At 44.9% G+C, this 23,090-nt stretch overlaps 2 protein-coding genes across 3 annotated transcripts; both read right to left on the bottom strand.

Moving 5' to 3' along the window:
• Positions 1-620: 620 nt before the first annotated feature.
• On the bottom strand, positions 621-7,248 carry nudt12 (nudix (nucleoside diphosphate linked moiety X)-type motif 12). 2 transcript variants are annotated; one of them, XM_026320660.2, is made up of 8 exons: positions 7,176-7,248; positions 4,546-4,783; positions 3,864-4,167; positions 3,007-3,292; positions 2,737-2,904; positions 2,542-2,655; positions 1,645-1,844; positions 621-1,224 (listed from the first exon to the last, which is right to left on the bottom strand). In XM_026320660.2, the coding sequence occupies exons 2-8, from the start codon at positions 4,749-4,751 to the stop codon at positions 1,114-1,116; spliced, it is 1,389 nt and encodes a 462-aa protein (XP_026176445.1). In that variant the 5' UTR covers positions 4,752-4,783; positions 7,176-7,248; the 3' UTR covers positions 621-1,113. The 2 variants fall into 2 exon arrangements, with proteins under 2 accessions (XP_026176445.1, XP_026176446.1); XM_026320661.2 differs by lacking the exon at positions 7,176-7,248 and adding an exon at positions 7,033-7,142.
• Positions 7,249-7,893: 645 nt separating this feature from the next.
• LOC113138969 (solute carrier family 12 member 2) lies at positions 7,894-22,672 on the bottom strand. Its single transcript, XM_026321881.1, has 27 exons — positions 22,502-22,672; positions 21,856-22,421; positions 19,672-19,794; positions 18,954-19,029; positions 18,404-18,499; positions 18,184-18,323; positions 17,979-18,089; positions 17,534-17,642; positions 17,317-17,444; positions 17,057-17,141; positions 15,974-16,122; positions 13,215-13,322; positions 12,973-13,096; positions 12,788-12,889; positions 12,255-12,410; positions 11,902-12,001; positions 11,568-11,679; positions 10,842-10,982; positions 10,629-10,735; positions 10,429-10,508; positions 9,835-9,975; positions 9,462-9,575; positions 9,272-9,383; positions 9,067-9,153; positions 8,744-8,879; positions 8,598-8,665; positions 7,894-8,328 (listed from the first exon to the last, which is right to left on the bottom strand). Exons 2-27 carry the CDS (start codon positions 22,297-22,299, stop codon positions 8,193-8,195), a joined length of 3,285 nt encoding a protein of 1,094 aa, XP_026177666.1. The 5' UTR covers positions 22,300-22,421; positions 22,502-22,672; the 3' UTR covers positions 7,894-8,192.
• Between the last annotated feature and the right edge of the window lie 418 nt (positions 22,673-23,090).

Below are 23,090 nucleotides of genomic sequence, written 5' to 3' on the forward strand. Positions count from 1 at the left end.
ATGTTGATGTTGATGTTAGGGCTGATGTTAGGGCTGATGCCGATGTTAGGGCTGATGTTAGGGCTGATGCCGATGTTAGGGCTGATGCCGATGTTAGGGCTGATGCCGATGTTAGGGCTGATGTTAGGGTTGATGCCGATGTTAGGGCTGATGTTAGGGTTGATGCCGATGTTAGGGCTGATGTTAGGGCTGATGCCGATGTTAGGGCTGATGTTAGGGTTGATGCCGATGTTAGGGCTGATGTTAGGGCTGATGCCGATGTTAGGGCTGATGTTAGGGTTGATGCCGATGTTAGGGCTGATGTTAGGGTTGATGTTGATGTTAGGGCTGATGTTAGGGTTGATGCTGATGTTAGGGCTGATGTTGATGTTAGGGCTGATGTTAGGGTTGATGCTGATGTTAGGGCTGATGCCGATGTTAGGGCTGATGCCGATGTTAGGGCTGATGTTAGGGTTGATGTTGATGTTAGGGCTGATGTTAGGGTTGATGCCGATGTTAGGGCTGATGTTAGGGCTGATGCCGATGTTAGGGCTGATGTTAGGGTTGATGTTGATGTTAGGGCTGATGTTAGGGCTGATGTTGATGTTAGGGCTGATGTTAGGGTTGATGCTGATGTTAGGGCTGATGTTAGGGCTGATGTTGATGTTAGGGCTGATGCCGATGTTAGGGCTGATGTTAGGGTTGATGCTGATGTTAGGGCTGATGTTAGGGCTGATGTTAGGGCTGATGCCGATGTTAGGGCAGACCCTGCATGTCTCTAGGCAGGCAGACATTCACATACATTTTCAGACACTTTGTAAAATTAGAAGTTTATTTTTTTTAATATTGATTTTTACATCTTTAAAATGATGCTTTAACATTAAAGTCTTGTTAGTGTTCTGCTTTAGGTCTCTGGGATAATTATAACTTTGATATGGCTACTTCACTGAGGCAAATACAGTTTTCTACAGTATATGTGTGGTACAGTAGCTGATCAGGGTGCACTTCCATGTGTCCAAACTGTTGCCTTTTGTGATCCACAAGTGTAAGATCAAACCTGTACAACCTGACAGCCTGTTTGTTATAGCGGCAACAGGTCAGGCGGCTGCTGGTTTTTCTGACCTCCCGGAGGTGCTAAAGGTTTGAGTACATGCCGATCCAGTGTCTGATCAGCTGGTGGGCGATGGTCTGTCTGGGAGGGACGGTGAAGGTCGGACAGACTCCTCTGAATAAAGAATCAATCACCTGAAGAACAAAGACAAATGAATCTTCTGTGTGTGTCCACATTGTGTTTGTAAAGATCTCTGAGCTCACTAAGGCTCATAGTTTCGTTCTCTTTTAGTCAGAAAACTGATAACAGTAAACCTCAGCTGTCCTCCCTCTCTCTGCTTTAATATAGTCAGTGCTTTGTTGTTTCAGAACCATTTCTCTGTGATTTAGTCACAAAAACTACCTGCTAACCAGGTGATCAGGAACTCTGCTGCACAGAGAGATGATCAGTATTTAGTGACCACAATGACACAAAATAAGCATGAATCCAGGTTGATAAGAGAAGTTGCTGTGGCTCTCTTGACGTTTAAAATGAGTCATCACCGATGAAATTAGAAAAAGCAAAACTAAGCCTCATTTTTTTAGTTAAATTTATGGTAGTACTGGAAGTAGTACTTGTTGCCGTGGAAACCACCGAGCCTCCTCGATCTCGTTCTCATCCACCCTGATGTCGGTCGACACGGCAATCGCGAGGCAGCCAATCATGAGGTTGGAGGGCATTGGCCATGGCTGGCAGGAGACGTACTGAACCAGTCCGACCTTCACGCCGCTCTCTTCCTCCACCTCCCTCCTCACCGCCTCCTCGATCGTCTCCCCTGCAGGGAGAGGAGGAGGATACTGTGGACGTTCTCTTAAAGGATTGATCCTCATTCAGCCTGAGAGTCATTCTGGTCTGCCACCTTAAAGACCATCCCGAAGCTCTTATTCCTGCTCTGAGGATCAAGGATCCTGCTTGGATGCGAGGACACAAGGAACCAGCCTTCACTGAAGTGACTGACATGCCGCTTTATTGGAAATCAACTGGTGGTATGTCACATGACAGATGGGAGACAAGAACACCTCATGTCTCCTTGATTCCTTTCTCGTCCTATTCATTCCTCACATCTTACACTGGCTGGACTAAGACAAATCAATAAAACACATTTAATAAGACGAGATCCTCAAAACAAAGGACCCGCTGGTCTGTAAAAACCTTCTGTGAAAGATGGTTCTTTGGCTCGTGTAGGCAGCCTCTTGTTCCCCAGAGCAGGAGTAAAATCTTTAGAACAGTCTTCAATGTAAGGGAATAAATGATGATCCAATATTTTGGAAATAAACATTCACTTAGACAAGACATAATTACAGTAAATACTAAATGTAGGAGATCAAGCACATTTTATTAGTTAATTTTACTATAACTCAAATTTTTGAACCCAGCTTGGTTTTGGTGTTTCTTTTATTAAGATATCCAGCTATTATTATTATTTTGTTATTTCATCTGAACCCTGATGCAACATGGTGTTTATTTGTTACCAGGCTCTATGAATCCAGCCAGACAGGAAAACATGCCGACCGGGAAGTTCCTCTTCCGTCCCAGTAAACATTGGTTTCCATCAGGGTGGATCACCAACATGATGACCACTGGGTCTGAAAACACAAGCGAGACAGAGAAGCTGTCAATACTGTTAGCAGTACTTACTCCAGGGCAGGCGGGGGTCAAGCTCTTACCGACTCGTGGGTAGCAGGTGTTGTGAACCCCCTGCAGGCTCCTGCAGTCAGACTTCAGGCAGCTCCTCTTGTATCCTCCGTCCTCCAGCTTGGTGCTGCTACCGCATGTTGGACAGAAGCTGTACCGGCTGTGCCAGGCCAACACCGACCGTGCCTGAGCGACCACACCTGCAGGGAACAAAGCATTCAATCAATTTTAGGCGTCATATAAAAATTTGTTGCTGTATTGAAGACCTGAGAACAAAGATTCGTATAAAAAGTCTTCCTCACCAGCCTCTTCCTCACTGAGTTTCAGCAGGTCTCTGTTGGGGATTTTTGGGAAGGAGCAGTTCTTTTCCCTGCAGCGTTTCAGAAGTTCAGCTGCATCTTCATCTGAGCTGAAGGCAAACCAGGCGGGAGGCTCCCGGAGACCCACCTCTGTCTGAGAGGAGGAGGAGGAGGAGGAGGTAGTAGGCTTGGTTGTTTTCTCCACTCCGAGGAAGATGAGCACAGTCGCTGGTTTCTGGACAAGGTCTTTAACTGCCTCGTATGTGAACCGACACAGCTTGGTCTCCCCCTGTTAGTCAGTCACAATCATTAGACAAACGTTTCTGAGGATTTCTGTATTTGTATATTTAGTCCTGCAGGTTTTTCATTCAGAACAGATTTGTGTGTCTCTGGTTTCTGACTGAGGACGACTTCTGAATGATGCTGTTAGGGATATAACATTACACCACTGCAGCACCATTAATGATAGTCTGTCCAAGTGTTCATTGATTTAGAACAAAGTTTAAATGTTGACCAGTGAACTGATCCTGTAATCATCCAACACCTACTGATGTTTTTCTTCTTTGGTTTCTTATATTATGGTTTCCTCCTCTGTGACCAATTCAAACCTACGTCTTTATGCAGATGATGTGATATTTTACTGTTTTGACCATTCCCACTGCTAAAGCTGTTCAAAAACTGGCTTTAACCATTTAAAGCCAGAAAACCATCTAACATACATACAGACTGTGGTCTCAGTCACAAACAAGACTCCTCAAGTCTTTGGACTTTTTCTCTTGAACTACACCTTTTTAGGACTAAAGCTTGGGGATTTAAAAGTGTTGTTTAGAATCAATCTCAAAAACACTTCAGCCACGTACCTCTATAGTGTCACCGTCCTGGGAGCTGCTGACCATAGGACTAAGGTTGGAGAACAGGAGGTAGACTGTGTCTGGTTCAGTTTGTTTGGCCTCCAACCAAGCTTTGTCTGTCCTTTTCCCACTCAGCCGGTCCAGTGTCCCTCTGCTGAAGTAGTTTTCCTGCTGTCTGAGCTCGGAGCCCGGCAGGATCCGCTGGCAGGCATCGTCTGTTTGGGCCAGCAGGTTGGAGATGTGCCGGTGTCCCCAGAACTTGGCGATATCGTAGGCGGTTTGTGACGAACTGTTCACAGAGAATTTGTCACAGCTAAAGATCAAAAACAGAGAAGAGGTATCAAGAGGTATCAAGAGCCCATCAACCCAGAGGTGTAGTTTTTGACACCCGAGATACTTTATTGACACACTAACACTGGAGTCTTATTGATAAAGGCATGAGGTTCAGGTGACACCAAATTTATATCACTAGCCCCAATTTAAAAAACAAACTGTAATGATAAAGGATGTTCTTAGTCGCCCCCTACTGGTCAGTAATGTACACTTGCATCTTTCCTAGGTATCACACCCTCCAAAGATGGATCAAAAATGTCAACATTTTACAGCCACCTTTTAGACCTGCCATAATAAGAAGAAATAACATCCTGAGTCTACTATTGCTTCCATTTGCCTTCATCTTAGTTCTGCCCACCCATGTGCCAACAAAGCCTCCACCACATGGTAGTGTCCGTTACGAGCGACGAGCATCAGCGCCGTCCAGCCGCTGTATCCCGCCTGGTTGATGAGCGAGGGGACGTGGGCCAGCAGCCTGGACACCTGGGTGAGATCTCCTCTGGCTGCAGCATCCAGAAACTTCTCCAGCGTCTCCTCCTTGGCACTGAGCTGCAGGCTCGTCATTCTGGCCGCCTGGATAGTGACAACGTGACCAGCTGGGACCAATGACAACAGGTGGGTTTATTACTCATCTATTCTAATGTGTGTAAACGTACAGTAGATACTGATGCAACCTCATGAGATGAGCAGGGCCTTAGTGATCCCCGAGTACACTCAGGTGAAATAGCCTGTTTTGTATTTTCACAAATAAGAAACAGTATTTAGCCTTTTGGGGTCATGTAGTCCAGACGTGACAGGTCTATAAGTGGTTTTTGTGTTTTCAAAAATAAAATGATGTGGTGTAAAAATCCTGCATTTCAAATCTTACTGCAGTAAATATCCAAAAGTACCACCAACCAAATGTTTGTGAAGTATCTAAAGTAAAAGTACTTGTTGTGCAGAATGGCCCATTTCACATGAATGGATCTGATATTATTGGATTCTAATTATTGATGATTATTGTGTTGATCACTTTAAGCTGATGTTAACTACCTTATGTACTTCTAATTTGAAGTACTTTATATACTGCTGGGTAGCTGATGTTAACTACCTTATATACTTCTAATTTGAAGTACTTTATATACCGCTGGGTAGCTGATGTTAACTACCTTATATACTTCTAATTTGAAGTACTTTATATACCGCTGGGTAGCTGACGTTAACTACCTTATATACTTCTAATTTGAAGTACTTTATATACCGCTGGGTAGCTGACGTTAACTACCTTATATACTTCTGATTTGAAGTACTTTATATACCGCTGGGTAGCTGAGGTTAACTACCTTATATACTTCTGATTTGAAGTACTTTATATACCGCTGGGTAGCTGAGGTTAACTACCTTATATACTTCTGATTTGAAGTACTTTATATACCGCTGGGTAGCTGAGGTTAACTACCTTATATACTTCTGATTTGAAGTACTTTATATACCGCTGGGTAGCTGAGGTTAACTACCTTATATACTTCTGATTTGAAGTACTTTATATACCGCTGGGTAGCTGAGGTTAACTACCTTATATACTTCTGATTTGAAGTACTTTATATACCGCTGGGTAGCTGAGGTTAACTACCTTATATACTTCTGATTTGAAGTACTTTATATACCGCTGGGTACCTGACGTTAACTACCTTATATACTTCTAATTTGAAGTACTTTATATACCGCTGGGTAGCTGAGGTTAACTACCTTATATACTTCTAATTTGAAGTACTTTATATACCGCTGGGTAGCTGACGTTAACTACCTTATATACTTCTAATTTGAAGTACTTTATATACCGCTGGGTAGCTGACGTTAACTACCTTATATACTTCTAATTTGAAGTACTTTATATACCGCTGGGTAGCTGACGTTAACTACCTTATATACTTCTAATTTGAAGTACTTTATATACCGCTGGGTAGCTGACGTTAACTACCTTATGTACTTCTAATTTGAAGTACTTTATATACCGCTGGGTAGCTGACGTTAACTACCTTATGTACTTCTAATTTGAAGTACTTTATATACCGCTGGGTAGCTGACGTTAACTACCTTATATACTTCTAATTTGAAGTACTTTATATACCGCTGGGTAGCTGACGTTAACTACCTTATATACTTCTAATTTGAAGTACTTTATATACCGCTGGGTAGCTGACGTTAACTACCTTATATACTTCTAATTTGAAGTACTTTATATACCGCTGGGTAGCTGACGTTAACTACCTTATATACTTCTAATTTGAAGTACTTTATATACCGCTGGGTAGCTGACGTTAACTACCTTATGTACTTCTAATTTGAAGTACTTTATATACCGCTGGGTAGCTGACGTTAACTACCTTATGTACTTCTAATTTGAAGTACTTTATATACCGCTGGGTAGCTGACGTTAACTACCTTATATACTTCTAATTTGAAGTACTTTATATACCGCTGGGTAGCTGACGTTAACTACCTTATATACTTCTAATTTGAAGTACTTTATATACCGCTGGGTAGCTGACGTTAACTACCTTATATACTTCTAATTTGAAGTACTTTATATACCGCTGGGTAGCTGACGTTAACTACCTTATATACTTCTAATTTGAAGTACTTTATATACCGCTGGGTAGCTGACGTTAACTACCTTATATACTTCTGATTTGAAGTACTTTATATACCGCTGGGTAGCTGACATTAACTACCTTATATACTTCTAATTTGAAGTACTTTATATACCGCTGGGTAGCTGATGTTAACTACCTTATATACTTCTAATTTGAAGTACTTTCCATACTGCACAACATGGAAATACTCAGATATAAAGTACTAATACCTCAGAATGGGATCTAAACACAGTTAATGTCCTTCGTTACTGTCCAGCTCTGATCAGCTGTATCCGGATCCCTGATCCGGACTCTGCTCCGGGGGGAACCAATGTCAGTGACAGAACCTTAAACGTGAGAAAACTGGACTCACCTTGGGTTCGGTGCAGGAAACGGTTTGTGTGACGAGCTGCGTTCAAGAGCCGCAACCGCCCTGTGCTGCCTTCAGGAACTCCTCACACTGTCGTATTTCTCGCCGTTACCAACATAATATCCAACTTTTTTGTTTTAGATTGTTTCCTTTCTCGCTATCTACTCTGTTTATTTTTCCTTTATTTGTTCCTGTCTTTCTCTGAATTTCTGGACCATTGCAATCATTGATTTTGTTAATAATGTTATGTTTTTTTATTCAAGGAGCCTTTGAATGCAGCACATTTTATTTTGCAGGGGCTTCTTATGTTCCGGTTCTAGCTCAGATTTACCGATGAACGTAATAAATAAATAAACAAACAAACTTTACTAAAAACACCAGCCAGTGTGAACACTGAGAAAAACAGAGCACGATGTTGCTGTGAACGCACCTTTCAGGTTCTGTTCACAAACTTCACCAAGCGGGTCTGAGCGTTTCTAAACATTACGGTAATTCACCAAATGAAATATTCTGCACATTCTGTTTCATCAGTTTTTTAACACTTTGTTTTTTCTGGTTGATCATCAAGTTTAAATGCGTTTTCCTCCTGTGATCCAAAGAACAAGACATAAATAATATGTAAAAAAATAAATACACCCAATGGAAACATGTGGTTTAGTTAATATTTTAATAAAATCATGTACAAAATAATGTTACCAGAGTCTCTCACAGTTTTAAAGCCAGTGGAACAAAGCAACTGAACACCAACAAACAGTCTGAGTCTCTGATTACAGATCAACTCCACCTGGGCGAAATAAGTTAATATTAACTGTAGTTACTGTCATTCACATAAAAGCCACAGCAGCCACAGAATATACAGCTTGTTACTGTTAAAGGTAAAGGATCTAATGTTAGTTTGTTAAGGAGACCATGGAAACACCAAATGATCCTTTTTCACCGCAGGAACAAACTGAAGTTTGGTGGCGCTGCTGTTCCTGTAAGTGGAGTGGCCAACGCACAGCAGGTGTCTCTGTGCCGACACTACGAGTAGAAGGTGAGGACACTCTGGTGGTTTCCTCGGACCAGCAGCAGAGGCGGCAGGTCTTTGGACAGCGTTTCCAGCCAGCACATGTAGAGGGCGCTGGACACTGTTCCCTTCCGGGCCAACGGCATGCTCCTGCACACCCAGAGCAAGAAGAAACCATCAGTCACGGTGCTAAAGTCACGTTTCTCTAGTGTGAGTGAAAACTGAATTAGAAAACAAACCATCTGTGCAGAGTTTATTCAAATTACTGCACAGGAAATCAACAAAATAAAGTCTGTCATTTACTGTTACTTGTGTCCAAAGTGCTTTAAATATACACCTGGAACCAGGTGGAGCAGGAAACTAAAGTTAAATGTATTTTTTTTACAGGTGTCTTCCAGCTGTGGGGGGAAAACTCTTACATGACGATGAGTTTGGCGGTGCTGGAGTGCTCCTTCAGCAGCTCGTTCAGTCTGATCTGACGGTTGGTCTGAAAGTCACAAACGGCACGTTAACACAAAAGTGAGCTGTGCGGCCTCACCAGCTGACAGCCAGGACCTGGGTCTACCTTGGCCTTGTAGAGCTCCAGCTCGTTGTCAGTGATCCTCCAGGGCTCCTGGGCCTTCAGCCGCTCGGCAGCCTCCTGCTCCATGTCGTCCTCCTTCAGCCTGTACGGCTCGATCAGCTCCTTAAACGTCAGCTTACTGAAAATACAGCAACACATCTGCTTTTTAACACATTTTCAAAATAATTCGGCAACAGGGTTTCTAAAAAAAATGTTCTCAGTCGATTTCTGACATGACCCCCTTCACAGCGTCACTACTGGACAAAACTAAATAGAATAAATTAAACTGAGCTAAAGGAAAAGGCTGAAGCCCCCCGAGGTCGTACTTGTGCTTCTTGGGTTTGGTGTTGATGTCTCCGAGGACGTTGATGTCAGAGAAGTCTATCCGGAACCTGCTGAGCAGCGTGGCCATCCTGGGGGAACAGGCAGAGGCATCAACTCGAGGGGGGAGATATTCTTTATCCTCACCTGTGCTCATGGGTTTATAGCAGGAAAAGATTTGTCCTAAAGCGCGAATGAGATCAAACTCACACTCGGCGGTCGTGGTCGATGCGGTTGATTTTACCGCCAATGAAAACACGGATCCTGCAGTCGCCCCATTTACTCCTGTTGGTCAGCAGGTAGGGAATCAGCAGGGTCAGGCCTGCAGACGGGCACAGACAAATGTTACTGAGCAGAGACCAGTGGTTTTATCACTTTATTGTCTTTATTATTATCTGACCTCCGTCATCAAACAGCCACCACACATCTATGGTTCCTTTGCCCTGTTTCTTCTTGAACTGCTGGCTGCTCTCCAGCAGGCGCTGGTCGGTCAGGCTCAGGGGGGACTTGGTGTCTGCAGAAAGCAACGCCACAAAACATGAAACAGTATGAAAACGGGGTCAGTTCAGGTACATAAACACTTGTATGAGAAGATGGATCAGTTTCATCCCTCTGGTCCAGCATATGTGTTTAGCTTAGCTTAGCACAAAAGCCGGAAGCTCATAGAAACCAGCTCAATGCACCTGTCCTGGACTGGTCCTTGGCAGGGATTAAGAACAGAGCAAGAAAACCAGAAGCAGCCCCGATATGGAAGCTGAGAATACTGGACCCACCTCTGCCGATGAGTGGACTGCTCTGGTTGCTGGTGGTTTTTGAAGGACAGGAGTCAGAGTCAGGGTCTTTTGTCAGGCTGACAGAAATCACCACCTCCTTAGTGCCGATAGGCGGCTTCTCCTGGGATGACAGCAGCTCATCTGCAGGGACGAACAGGGAACAGACGCATGTACAGTCACAGCCCCGGGCCTGGTCCGGTCTTTGCCCCAGGTTTTCCTGCACTGATGTCATTCCCCTTCCAGTCTCCAGCTGTCCCCGGGTTTTCCCTCCTGCGCTGTCCTGCACACCTGCTTCTCACGACTTGTTATCCTGACTCCCTAACCTCCCTCACCTGTCTGCAGGAGCCTGGTCAGCTCCTTTCACTGCAGGATTACCTGATCTGGGTGCTCCCTGTAGCCTGCCTCTTCCCATGCCTCTGAATCCTGTTTTGGAGCCTCTGATTCTCCTTCACCTCTACCTGGACTCAAAGTAAGTCTCTGTTTTTTTCCTGTGCTGGTAATAATGAGCAGTTGACGTTACCTGCCTGCCTAAAAACTTCTGTGTCTGCATTCTGGAGGTTTCTCTGTGCCTGAAACACAAATGGTGGCACGTACCTTGTCCCTGGATGTGAGAGATGTCCAGTCCCTCCTGCAGTCGGAGGATCGCCACGCCAAACTGCAGGTCGAAGGCATCACTGCGACATAACACACAGTTAACCTCACGGCCTCAGGGTGCAAGAAACCCAAACCAAATACTGAAGCAAAGTATTTCTACTGTTCTCAAATCTCACTGGCTGTTCTTAAAAGGTTCTTACTGTATCGCGTTGATATAAATCTCCACGTCCCTCATGTCTCCATCGCTCCAGTTGTTCTTGAAGCCCATGACCAGCGTGTTGGGCTTCAGGCGACCCAAGCCGACCGCCTGAAGATCAAAGATGTGACACACTTGTGGTAACTTGTGATACTATGACATCTGATGGAGGACACATATTTTGTCTGGAGTCGAATCGTTGGTCAGGTGTTGATACCTGCAGGAGCAGCTGGGCCCCGTGCCTCAGGTTGTCAGAGAACACAGGAGTGTAAAAGGCCTTGATGCGTTTTTTATTGAGCCAGCGCTGACAGCGAGCGTGATCCTGCAGCACTTCCTTAAAGTTGGGCCGACGGGACACCTGCGGCAGAGCGGAGGCACAGGTGTTGGCAGGACGAAGGAACACACTGCCAGCCAGATGTTTGGCCACACCTCAGTTCTCCAGCTGTTATAAAATGTGTGTAGTTTATTGTAACATCTGTGTCTCAGTGCTGTCGTTCCACAGCCTCATTATCCTGACTCCCTTTTGTTCATTGGAACAGCCAGACCCAGTCCTGGTTCCTGCTGGGCTGGATGGTCCAAATAATGGACCCCAGTCTTTATACACACACAGTTTGTTGGAAGGACTCAGCCAAAGCTGGGACACCTGGAGTAAACTGTTTGCCTCCATTTCCAAGGCTTCATTTCCTTCTCCTGCTGCAGGAAAGATGGAAGGAAGCATCACTGCATCTCTGACATTTCACTTTCTGACACTTTACCACTTTGGACCAGTTCAGCTTCAGCCCTGGACCTGAGCTGAAACAGATCAGCAACAGCTGGAAACATGGAGGTGACCAAACCTCTGACTGGTGGTGCAGATCTAGAAGCTGCAGAAGAGCCTGACAGTAGAAACCTCTTCGGTGTGAGAGCAGTAAAGCATTCACTAAAGCAGTGAATGTGTACGTACGGTCTTGACGTGGCCGCAGACCATGAGTCCGATGTTCTTGGTGAAGGAATGAACGAGCTGGAGCAGAGCGGGGCGAGCGTTGGGATAACCGGCCAACACCAGACACTGCGGCCTGCAGACATGAGCTTGACACGCTTAGATCAGCACATTCAAGGTGTTTTAAAATGACTTTCACAGGCCAAACCAGGAAATAATGAGATTCTTTTCCAACCCTGGACAAAGCTGAGCATTACTGAGGCTCTAACTCTTCTGCTGGATGTTTTTATCCAAAGCAACACAAAGTCGGCAGCATCAGTAGACCTGAATAAAACTGTAAGTGAAGCACCGTGCTGACCTGAAGTTTTTAACATGGTCCTCAACGCCGGTGAGGTTCAGACAGTGAGTCAGAGCCTGGTTGTAGATCAGAGCCTGAGTGGACGAACCCCAGTTCACATCTGCAGGAAACAGCACAGACGCTCAGTGTAAGTGAGTGACCACGGTACATGTGAGGAAACGTAAAGAACCGTGGACATTAAAACAGCCGGAACCCCGGCTCACCTCTTTGGGTTTGGGTAAAATATGTACATATACATTATGTTTCCAGATGTTTCTTTATTGGCTATTTTGTCAAATGTGAGTTTGATCTGTGACTTCACAACATCCACATCACCACTGATGAAGAACACAGTGAGACTCTGCTGTTCTCACCTGGTTTCTTGTAGCTGACGTAGATGTAGAGGGCGAGGATGATGAGCAGCGTGACCAGAGCCGCCCACCAGTTGATGACAAACATCACCACACAGCACAGGATCGCCCCGGCCAGGGACACCCACATGTTGTAGTATTTAAAGCTGGGGCGCCACCCTGTGGCCAGAAACAAGAGTGATCTACAGAGTCATGGCCCAAAACATCCCAGCAAACATTATTCTCCATAGTGGAAAGTTAGTACTTTTATTCTGAGGTATTGGTACTTTACAGTATGGAAAGTACTTCAAATTAGAAGTATATAAGGTAGTTAACATTAATGTTGTGGTATTTCTACTGTTACTGCAGTAAAAGAACTCAGTACTTCTTCAGAGGACATGATGTCCAGTTTCAACATTTAACTTGACAAACTCGTCATTTTCTCCTTTGACATGTTCAAAAAGGCTCAAAGGTCAAATCTAAACCAGGACCCAGGTCGGTCTCATCAGTCCAGAGCAGAATCAGTGACACTGTGCCTCCAGTCAGGGCTGGTTTACCTGGAGAGTTGGCCATGGAGGCGTGGAACACGGAGAAGTTGATGAGAGCGTAGGAGGCCAGGAAGAAGTTGGAGATGATGGGAGCAATGATGTTTAACTCCGCTAGCGAACGACAAAGACGGGGTCAAACATCCAGAGCTGAGTCGTCAAAGAGTAAAAATGAACGTGAGGCCGGAGCAGCTTACCAATGAGGATGAAGGCGAGGCCGATGGCGAAGGTCAGGACGTACCCACGGAGAGGCTCGTTGTTTTTCCCATAACCCTTTGCAAACACACTGAGCCCTGGATAGATGTTGTCTTTGCACAGAGCCTGGAATCACAGCAGCTTTTCTTCATCCATTCATTCCACTGATCAAGTGTTAAATCGGGCAGATTTGACGTTAAAAACACTGCGGCTCAGAGCTACAATCAATCAGCTGGTTTCTGACCTGGAAGACTTTGGGTGCGCTGACCAGTGAGGCCAGAGCCGAGGACAGGGTGGCTGAAAAGATCCCTGCAGTAATCAGAGGACCGAAGCCCGAGACCAGACTCATCACCTGCACAACACAGTCACAGTCCGTGTTTAAAGTAGTAATCCTGTCAAGTCAGAGTTAATCCAGTTAATTCCAGCAGCCTCCAAACATGGTAATGGGGGCACAGGAACTAGAATATCAGACATGGTGTCGTAGTTAATAGTGTTGTTGCTTCCTGTTTGTGATGAATGTGTGTTTAGTGTTGTACCTGAGGCAGAAAACGTTACTGTGTCTGTGTGTGAAGAGCTGCCATAAGTCTCCAGACAGGACAGCAGGTGTGAGAGTTAGACAGGTGGAGTCCTGTGGTCTCTGTGGAGGGAACAACTAACCCAACACCACAGGTTTCCAGCCCAGTCCTGGGCCCAGTGCTGCTACAAGCTGACCTGCAGGATGGTCCGAGTCTCCCCTAAGGCACCAAACGGCTAAAACTGACAGTGTTGATGTGCGTCACCTTCAGCAGGGCTGCAGGTCAGGATGTTAACAGGGGTCTGATTAGGCAGAAGTATGGACGTGAAGTTTTGCTGGAAATTCTCACAGGGAGACTTTTGTTATTCTCACCTAAATGTTTCTGAGCCACAGAGTCCAAGGTTGTTCATGTGGGCCCACAGCTGTGCAGCTGGTACTGATTCAGTTTAGGTCTTTTTTTTTTTTTTTTCTGGAAGTGGAAACTTTCTGTTGAAGCATTCATCCTTACTTGTTCCTAAACAATCTCAAATCAACGTGTTTGTGTTGCCGATTGAAGCGAAGGACAGAAGGCGGATCTGTTCTCAGACCTCAGGACCCACAAACATTGTGTGGTGTGTGTTAGTGTGTAGACGAGCAAACGCACACAGATGTTACACTGATTCATATCATGTGCTGCTCCTCTGCTCCGGATTTTACCGAGCAGAACCTAAGAGTCGTGATAAAACAAGAGGAAGTGTGTCTGTGTGTAGCTGTGGCACGGACTGTCAAAGATACCAGTGTCAGTGTGTATGTGTGCATGTGTGTGTGTGTGCATGTGTGTGTGTGTGTGTGGAGGTGGATGTCGTCAATGCTCTCATTCTGCTCCAACTCCAACAAGCCAGAACCTTGTGACTCAAAACAACAGTCACTATTATCACTGCTGCACTTTGTTTGGGAACAGCTCCGTCTGTCTCACGCACAACCACACACACACACACACACACACACACGCACGGTGCACCAATCGACGACCTCATGCAGAGAAGCAGCATCAGAGCAGCAGTTGGACACGATTCACACTCTAAACAACCACAACAGAACCTGTTGGGTTTTATACGACAGGCAGGCGTCACCTACACACCTGAAACACACACCCAGGGCCCAGAGGTGTTTGGTGTTTGAGCAGAATAAAATCCATATCTGGGCAAAAAAACAAATATCCTCAAGATTTCAGATCAACATTTCTTATTCCACGCACATTTTTCTACTTTCATAAAGTAAAACAGCAGCATATACACAGGAAATAGGATTTAGAATGTAATATGATAAACATGAACAGTGACTGTAGAGACAGTTTGGAGATAAGATGGTCACAGAAAAGTGAGGAGAGGATGACATTATGTTAAAGAAGTCACATGAATGAATGAATGAAATGAACCTGGGTGGTGTGTGAGTGCAGACTGCAGTGTCAACATACATTAAAGTCTGTGTCTTCATAATGAATCAAAATGAGTCAGGGGGGCCAGACCCAGTGTCCGTGGCTCCGTCTGCACAGGAAGGACTTGTAAACTGATGGAAGCTGCTACTGCAGGAGATGAATGTGAATGTGTTGACGTGTGTTGACGTGTGTGTGGATGGAGGGCAGTAGGACAGTATCGTATCCTGACCAGGCATCCCAGCCAGTGTGGAGGCTTCCACAGGCAAACAATAGCTGTGGGTGTTCTCATGCCTGTGTTGGCCTTTATGTAACACAAATTCCTGAGCTGCTTTTGATCAACATGAATTCTTTGGTCTTAATATCTGCTGAAAGCATCAGTGTGGACAGAGCGTCCTGATGGCCTCATTTCCTTTTACCTGTCTACTCCTGATTTCCTACAGTGTTTGTTTGCCAAGTGACTCCTTGGCTCTAATTTGACCACGTCTGACGGCTAATTTTTAGTGCCATGTTGCCAGATCTCAGCCGCTGGCGAAGAAAAAGGTGAATTGTTAATATATATTTGAAGAAGATTCTGGTTGGATCACACACACAGAAGACGCTACACTTTCAGACAGCGCCCCAGATTATAAGTCCCAAACCACAAAAATAGACCAGATGCTCTAAGTTAAAGTTGTCCAGCCTTTTTAACACAATGTGTTTGTGTTGAGTTGTGTGACTGTTATCAGGGGACTGTTGCAGCAAGGCCACTGGTATCATTTCACTTAGATCTGAGTCTTACACTGGAACAGGGAAATTAAGATCATGGCTGCATAACGTGGAGCTCTGCACAAATGGGTCTAGAGATGAATCCACCAATAATCCAAAAGCCTTTAGCCTATAAAATGTTATGTAGTGACACACACAGTCTCCATCACATTTTCCCAAAGCCTTAAAATGTTTTAAGTTTGTGTACAAATATAATTCAACATGGCGTATCCTGAGATCAGTGCTTGATGGTTTTTTTTGCAGTTTGACCCACAACATAACATGAGGAGGAAGGACATCATTTCTTTAACAGAGCGTGTTCAGTTACCTGGAAGTCATTCATCAGGCCGTACTGACACCCCCCCTCCTTGCAGATGGAGAAGTCATAGCCCAGGGTGCAGGCGGCGTCGGTGCAGTTCACCGTGTCACTCACCGTGTCGTTGACGTCGCCGGTTGCGTCTCTCACGATGCAGGAACCTGCAGGAGGAGAAAGCCAAAACACACACTGACATGCTTGTTAGGCCGTATCTGTTTCTAGTTGATCTTTTCTTTCAGCCTGAGGAAAACCAACCATTATAGGTCTAACTCATGTGGTCTCAGAGTGAGATTTCTGCAAAACTGTTGTTTACCCTAATTTGCTGGTGTCTTGTCAGGTCAGCAGGTCACAAACGGGGGCACTGGAAACAGGATCCAGAGACAGAGGGAGGAAACCTGCTGCTACAAAGGTCCGTGGTCGGACTCAAACCACCTACGTCGCTCACATTGTATTGTTTTAGCCACCATACTGGACATATTAGGGACAGATGAGCCGTATCGTTTCCATCCTGGCATGTTTACCGACATCTGCATTGTGATGCAACAGATGTACCAGATGTTGACTCCTCTCATTTATGTCTCGTGTGTGTTCTCCTGGCTCAGCTCTCTCTGAACCTCCATCCAGGAGAACAGCTTCTTTACAGAACAACACTCGTACCTGACACCCACAAACCAGCTCAAACGTGGTGACATGTCCAATAAACACTGGGGTGCTGTGACCTGATGACACCCTGTGAAAAACCTCTATGTGTTGGGCCCGTCAGCTGTTGCCTCTTATTTGTCCATCACTGTATACTGAGTAGAATATTAGTTTAAAAGTAAATATGATCATATCTATGATTAATATGATATTTGCATTTGGCAGATATTTACCCTCAACAGCATTTTCATATTAATAAACCACTGGTTTAGACAAAATCCACAATTTATGCTCTGATCATTAGAGGATTCGGATTTCATGTGAGCACCAGAATCTTAACGTCAGACGTTTTAACAAATTATCATCATTTGACAGAACTTGTGTAGGAGAACATCTGCATGAATACTAGTTTTAGAAAGCTCTAGAAAAACTTAAGCTCGTGTGTGTAATATGAACCTGCAGAGATGGCAATAGCCACGTAGGTGAGTCCAGTGATGAGGATGGCCAGCAGGGTTCCTTTAGGGATCGCAGACTGAGGGTCCTATAGACAGACACGTGACAAAAATCAACACATTGAGCTGAAAAGCGTCATCGCCGACAGTGTCTGAGCTCAACTAGAGGTGAAATCAGAAACGAGATTCTCAGCTAGACTTTGGGTTTTAAGAGTGCTGACCACTAACACATGCACTAATCTAAAATATAAGATGTGAACTCACAGTGAGGTCTCCAGAGATGTTGGCTCCAGCCAGAATCCCAGTGGCTGCTGGGAAGAAGATGGCGAACACAGAGAAGAAAGTTTCCTCATCTCTGAAGTCTGGAACCAGGTTCTCTAACAAGATGGCCGCTGTTGGAGGAGGACAGAGACATGAGGAGTTCAGAAACCAGAACCCAGGGATTTAGTCTTGGGGAGGGAGAATGAGAACGCAGACTGACTGTGGTAGCCGAAGAATCCTTTGGGTTCTTTGTGCTCTGTTGGCATGAAGCTTCCTAGGAAGTAGTTCACAATGGCTCCGAGCAGGATCACCAGGAGGACAATCTGAGCCTGATGGATTGAAAGACAGACAGAAAGAGACCGGGGGGGGGGGGGGGCATAACTCAGAGACAGAGACGTTTGGCTTCAGAAAATATAATGTAAGTCCTGTGCATGTACATGTTAAAAACATGTTATGTTTTATTTATTTTTATGTTTTATAGAAAACTAAACCATGTGCACAAGAGCTGAAATGTTATTCTAGTTTACATTTCCTTACTCAAAACATTTGGAGAATCTAAGTTTCATCTGCAAAAACAAAAGCATCATGCACCAGTCTTTGAGATGTCAGCAGAGGATTTGGAGGGCTCACTGTTGTCTGTGATATTTTGGTTTTCACAGTCCTACCTTAGCCTCCCACTCCATCCCAGCTACAGAGATGCCCAGCAGCAGGATAACAGTCAGAGTCCCCACAATGCGAATGTCATTTAGCTCGTCAGTCATCAGGGCATCGACATCCTGCAGACGGCAGCCACAGCAGGAACATATCAACATCCCCTCTCAACAAGCAGACAAGTTTATGCTCGGACATTTAAAGCAGAGTGTTTCTCACGTTAAGCATCTCAACCACGGTCTCTGCAAAGCCTACGACATACATCGCCACAGCCACGGCGTTGGCAAAGGCAAAGATGAGACCAATAGAGCCACCAAACTCTGGCCCAAGACTCCTGGAGATCAGGTAGTACGCCCCCCCTGGACAGCAGGGACAAACAGGGTTAATCGCAGACAGGTAACTTTTCAAAATAAAAGCTCATGTGCAGCTGCTTCCTCACCTCCTCGTACGAAGCCGTTGGTCGCTATCGCAGAGGTAGACAGGCCAGTGATGGTGGTGACCAGAGTGGCCATCAGAATGATCGCAATGGTCAGTCCTGGTACACACAAACCAGAAAGCACAAACAAAAACGTGAAGTTAAAGTCGGCGGTGGGTGTTATTCTCACTTATTATTATTATTATTATCACTTTTACTTTGAAAAGACCCCAAACAAACAATGTGTTTGTGGCTCTCAGCTCCATGATTGGTTCTCACTGAGGAGCTAAATCCTTAAAAACACTCCACTAATACATAGTTTTCTTTTTAAAGCAGCCTCGGTTACTTTCCAAATCAGCTGGACACTGTAATTTTTGTCAACTGTTGCTGAAAAAGGAGGAAACTGTACATTAGTTGAGGACTATTTTCAGTGGTGGATGAATACACATGTGGTCTTCATTATCAGTGGACCATGTCGCCCAGTGCAGCAACGTGAACACTGCTGTGTTTCTGTAGTTTTTAGACAATAATGGAACTGACACATGACCCAGAGGAGTCAGATACCTGCACCTACCAATTCCCGCCTGTCCGACAATCCAGGACATCCTGATGAAGAGCATCACACCCCAGATGTTCAGCATGCAGCGGATCTGCAGACACAAAGGACAGTTAACCCTGAAGGGCCCGACTTGTATCATGTAGCTGAGAGATGAGTCACCTGTGATCTCTACTGGACTGGAAGTAGCTGGTATTATGTGGAAGATGTTAACATTCAGCAGGTTTAGTGTTGGGTTCAGGGTTCGAGTTAACGATAACACTGACTCTAACCCAACTTCTGACCTAGGCTGACAGTCCACAATCTTGGTCATAATCTTTGTCTGCAGCCAGGTCTGTCTGGTCCAGGGGCTAAGGGGAGCAGCCAGGATCCACCTGTCAGTCATCAAAGCTTCTATAAGCCCTAAGATTATTACTTATTGCTGGAGCAACAACTTCCAAAATTACCACCAGCTCCGTCATTAGAGGGTGACTGACAATGTGAATGGGAGTCAGTGGAAGCCGGAGGTTTCCTGTTAGCGAGCAGCTGTCGGTGGAGTTACACTTTAAGATACGTCTGCATCGACTTTAGCCTCCAGCTGTGGTAGTTTCCACCTGATTCATTCAAGTAAACAAGTCTCCAGATTTGTTTTGTAGTTAGAAAACCAGAGAGAGGATGCAGTTATCTCCCTGATTACTGACTTTTACTTTATGGGATCATGTTAAATATCACATTTCTCCTTGCACATAACACTAACCAAGACTCCTTTGATCCAACCAAACTTGACTGTTCCTCCTTTTCCCTCCTTCGCCGCCAACGCCGCTGCCTCCTCAGCTGCTGATGGCTCCTCCCCATTAGCCAGACCATCCTCAAAGGGTTCCTGACAGCCAATTGCAGCCAAGACGGAAACAAGGGGAAGACATAAAGAGACGACAGTGGTAAATATGAACCTGAACTCTGACACAAATGCTAGATATAACTGGGTTAAGAAAAACTAGGACTGGTTAAAGGGATTCCCACATAGAAATGATCTGGGTTCAGAAAATGTCACTCTACTGAGACTGCATTGTTGAAGGTTTTAAATGATATATTATAACGTGTGACTGGCAACTACGCTGTTCTTGTGTTTTTAAATCTTACTGCAGCATTTGATACTGTTGATCATGCTGCCCTTATTGATTGATTGGAACATTGTGCCAGTATTACATGCAGTGCATTGAAGGGGTTTAAATCTTATCTTACCAACAGCACTTTTTCAGTTAAGATAGGAGATCTTACTTCTAGTAATGCTGTGTTGACCTGTGGGGTTCCCCAAGGATCCATTTTGGTTCCCATCCTCTTTTCTTTATAAATGCTTCTGTTTGGTTCCATTTTTAGAAAATATGGGATATTATTCCATTGTTATGCTGATGATACAGAAGTTTATCTGTCTATAAAATTCAGATGTACTGGATGCTCTCCTGGCTGGTTTAACAAACCCATGGTTGTCGCTAAACTTTCTGAACCTCAATGAGCAAAAAACAGAAATTATTGTTTTTAAACCCTCAGATTCTTTGGATGCTCCCTGTCCAAACCTTGGTGGGTTATCATCATGTGTTAAGCAATATGTGAAAACTTTGGGTGCAGTATTTGATGAACATCTGACGTTTGATAGGCAGATACATTTTGTGGTGAAATCATCCTTTTTTCAGTTGCGGCTCCTGTCTAAAGTTAAGATCTTTCCTTCTTTTCAAAAGTTTGAGACAGTGATTCATGCTTTTATTACTTCTAGATTAGATTACTGTAACTTAGTTAGTCAAACAGCTTTATCCCAAATACAACTGGTTCAGAATGCGGCAGCTAGACTTTTGACTGAGACTCATATTACTTTGGTTTTACAGTCTTTACACTGGCTGACTGTGCATTACCGAGTAATTTTAAAACTTGACTTACTGTCTATAAGTCACTAAATGGTATGGCTCCATCATATATCGCTGATTTATTGATTGAGCACAATGTAAGCGTGTTCCCTCCGATCCTCTAACCAGAGACTCTTGGTTATCCCTAAGACGAGGAGGAAGTGCAGGGGTATTCACAGCTGGTTGTAGTAAATAGTGCTATAGAAATAAAACTGCCATTGCCAAATACTGTTGCATATACGACACATCTAAGTATAATACAATTTATTGTAAATATAATTCTAGTATTATAGTATCACATAAGCTCACAGCACCAACTGCCTGTCTGAAGATATTTATGTGTTGATTGTTGTTGTTGTTGAGGAAACTTGTTTAACCTGCACTTTATGTTATTTCATCCTTGAAGTTTGTAACCAAAGCTCAAGCATCATCATCCAACATCTGTAACTGCTCAGTGTCCCAGCTCCTTGTGTCTGCACAGTGGGAGTGGGAAAGGGAAGCCTGCAGGGTCATGAGAGGCAGAACTCAGGGCATGTACGTCAGGGTCATGCCTCCAGAGATGTCACTGAGCCCAGGGTCAGTCAGGTGGGAGTCAAGGGAAGGTTTGACGTTACATGGTCTGTTTACTGAAATGATCTGACGACTGTCAGGTGGAAAACACATATTAGAGTTAAAAATCTCACCTATAGAAAACTGATACTAGTGCAGCTGGTTGAGTATTTAAAGGATCATATAAGGTCAAATACACAGTAAAGAGCTTTATCACTACAATATTCCTGCAAGAGAGTTTGTGCCATTTGGTGACGTTAATGTTCCTGTCTCAGCGTCATGTGTGTCTGTTATTCTTTACAGACTGTGGATGTATTTAAGTACATCTAATGCTTTTACATATAATGATGCGTTTTAAAGTTGTGGTATTTATTTTAAATGTAGGTGAAAGTTCTGGATCATCAGTGTTTATAATGGTGCCTCTTATGCTTCTGTATCATTGTGACGCGTTATTGTTCTGTGAAATCTGTAATAACAACAGGTGTCGTCGTTACTTTATCGAGTTCATCGTGCAGCTCCGACAGCGACGGTCTGGTCAGCTTCTCCCCGAAAGGCGCAGCCGTCTGCCGGTAGAACTCGATGTTGGGCACGGCGTCTATGGTGTTGTGCCCGAAGGTCCTCATGTAGTAGGTGTTGGAGTGAGAGTCGGAGATATGCGTGTGTCCCGTCCCCGTTGAATGGAGGCTTATCGAGTCGCTCTTTGTCGTGTCCGGTTCGTGGGAGACATCAGGCGGCAGCCCGATGTCCATCGCGCTGCCCAGCGCGCCCGAATCCAGGAACCCCACCACCCTGGACCGGCCTTTGGACTCATCCTGCGCCCTGGATCCGTCTGTGGAGGCCGAGGCGGGAGTGGTGGATGATGCTTCTGTCACCACAGCCACCTGGAAGCGGCTTTGAGAGGAGGCGCCGCTCTTCAGGGACGGTTTCTGTCCCGACATGTCCGCCCGGATAGATGATAAAACCCGTCCGAGGCTTCACTGATGCAACGAGAGACAAACGGTTGCCGTCACCTGCTCCAGGTCCAGGAAGCAGCGCCGCAGCATTTAGTTCGCACACAGACCTGCAAACAGAGAAACCGGTCAGAAAACTGGAGCCCACATAAAACACTTTGAGGAAAGTTACATCCAAATAGTCATTTACTCCTCTGTTGTCCTCTGGCAAACTCTGGGCACCGAGTGCGTCAGGACGCACGGCAAAGACCTGTGAGTAATGTAATGGACACCAGCTCTCTCTTGTCCTCTGTCTCTCTCTGGGCCTCTCTCTCTCTCCCTGTCTAACTGTCCATCCATCCAAGAGCTGGTGAGCGTATCGTCCCCTCACATGATGACTCAAACGTTTTATTGTCATCTGTCTCTCTCTATCTCCTCCTCCTCCTCCTCTCTGGACTCTCGAGACATCCCAGCATGGCGAGAACACGGCAGAGAGGAGGAGGAAGGAGAAGACGAGCGGACGGATTGGTCTCCATTACGCACAAAACTTTGGCACGCGTCCTGGCGCATCCAACTCGAGACCAAAAGAGAGAAAGAGCCAGAGAGGACACTTGAAAAGATGAGAAAGCGACAAAGGTCCTCGATGACACAGGACTTGAATCTATTTTGTAAAGAACTGAGTGAGCACAGTGAACTAAAACCTGCAGACAGAACTGGACTGGACGCCAAAATCAATTTTCCAAAAGCTGCAGAAATGTTATAAAACAGTAAAACACATGAATTATAAACATGAATGATAT

The sequence above is a fragment of the Mastacembelus armatus genome, chromosome 9, assembly GCF_900324485.2.
Source record: "Mastacembelus armatus chromosome 9, fMasArm1.2, whole genome shotgun sequence".
Classification (NCBI taxonomy): Eukaryota; Metazoa; Chordata; class Actinopteri; order Synbranchiformes; family Mastacembelidae; genus Mastacembelus; species Mastacembelus armatus.

Bases quoted from the DNA above. Each gene is read 5' to 3' on its own strand.
- nudt12 (XM_026320660.2), bottom strand. From the start codon at position 4,751: ATGACGAGCCTGCAGCTCAGTGCCAAGGAGGAGACGCTGGAGAAGTTT. The intron at 3,293-3,863 runs GTACGTGGCTGA...ACTGACTAACAG, and splicing joins AGGACGGTGACACTATAGAG to GGGGAGACCAAGCTGTGTCG. The intron at 2,656-2,736 runs GTAAGAGCTTGA...TTGTGTTTTCAG, and splicing joins CACCTGCTACCCACGAGTCG to ACCCAGTGGTCATCATGTTG.
- LOC113138969 (XM_026321881.1), bottom strand. From the start codon at position 22,299: ATGTCGGGACAGAAACCGTCCCTGAAGAGCGGCGCCTCCTCTCAAAGC. The intron at 18,090-18,183 runs GTGAGAAACACT...TGCCGTCTGCAG, and splicing joins CCGTGGTTGAGATGCTTAAC to GATGTCGATGCCCTGATGAC. The intron at 10,736-10,841 runs GTATCAACACCT...TTTGATCTTCAG, and splicing joins GGGCCCAGCTGCTCCTGCAG to GCGGTCGGCTTGGGTCGCCT.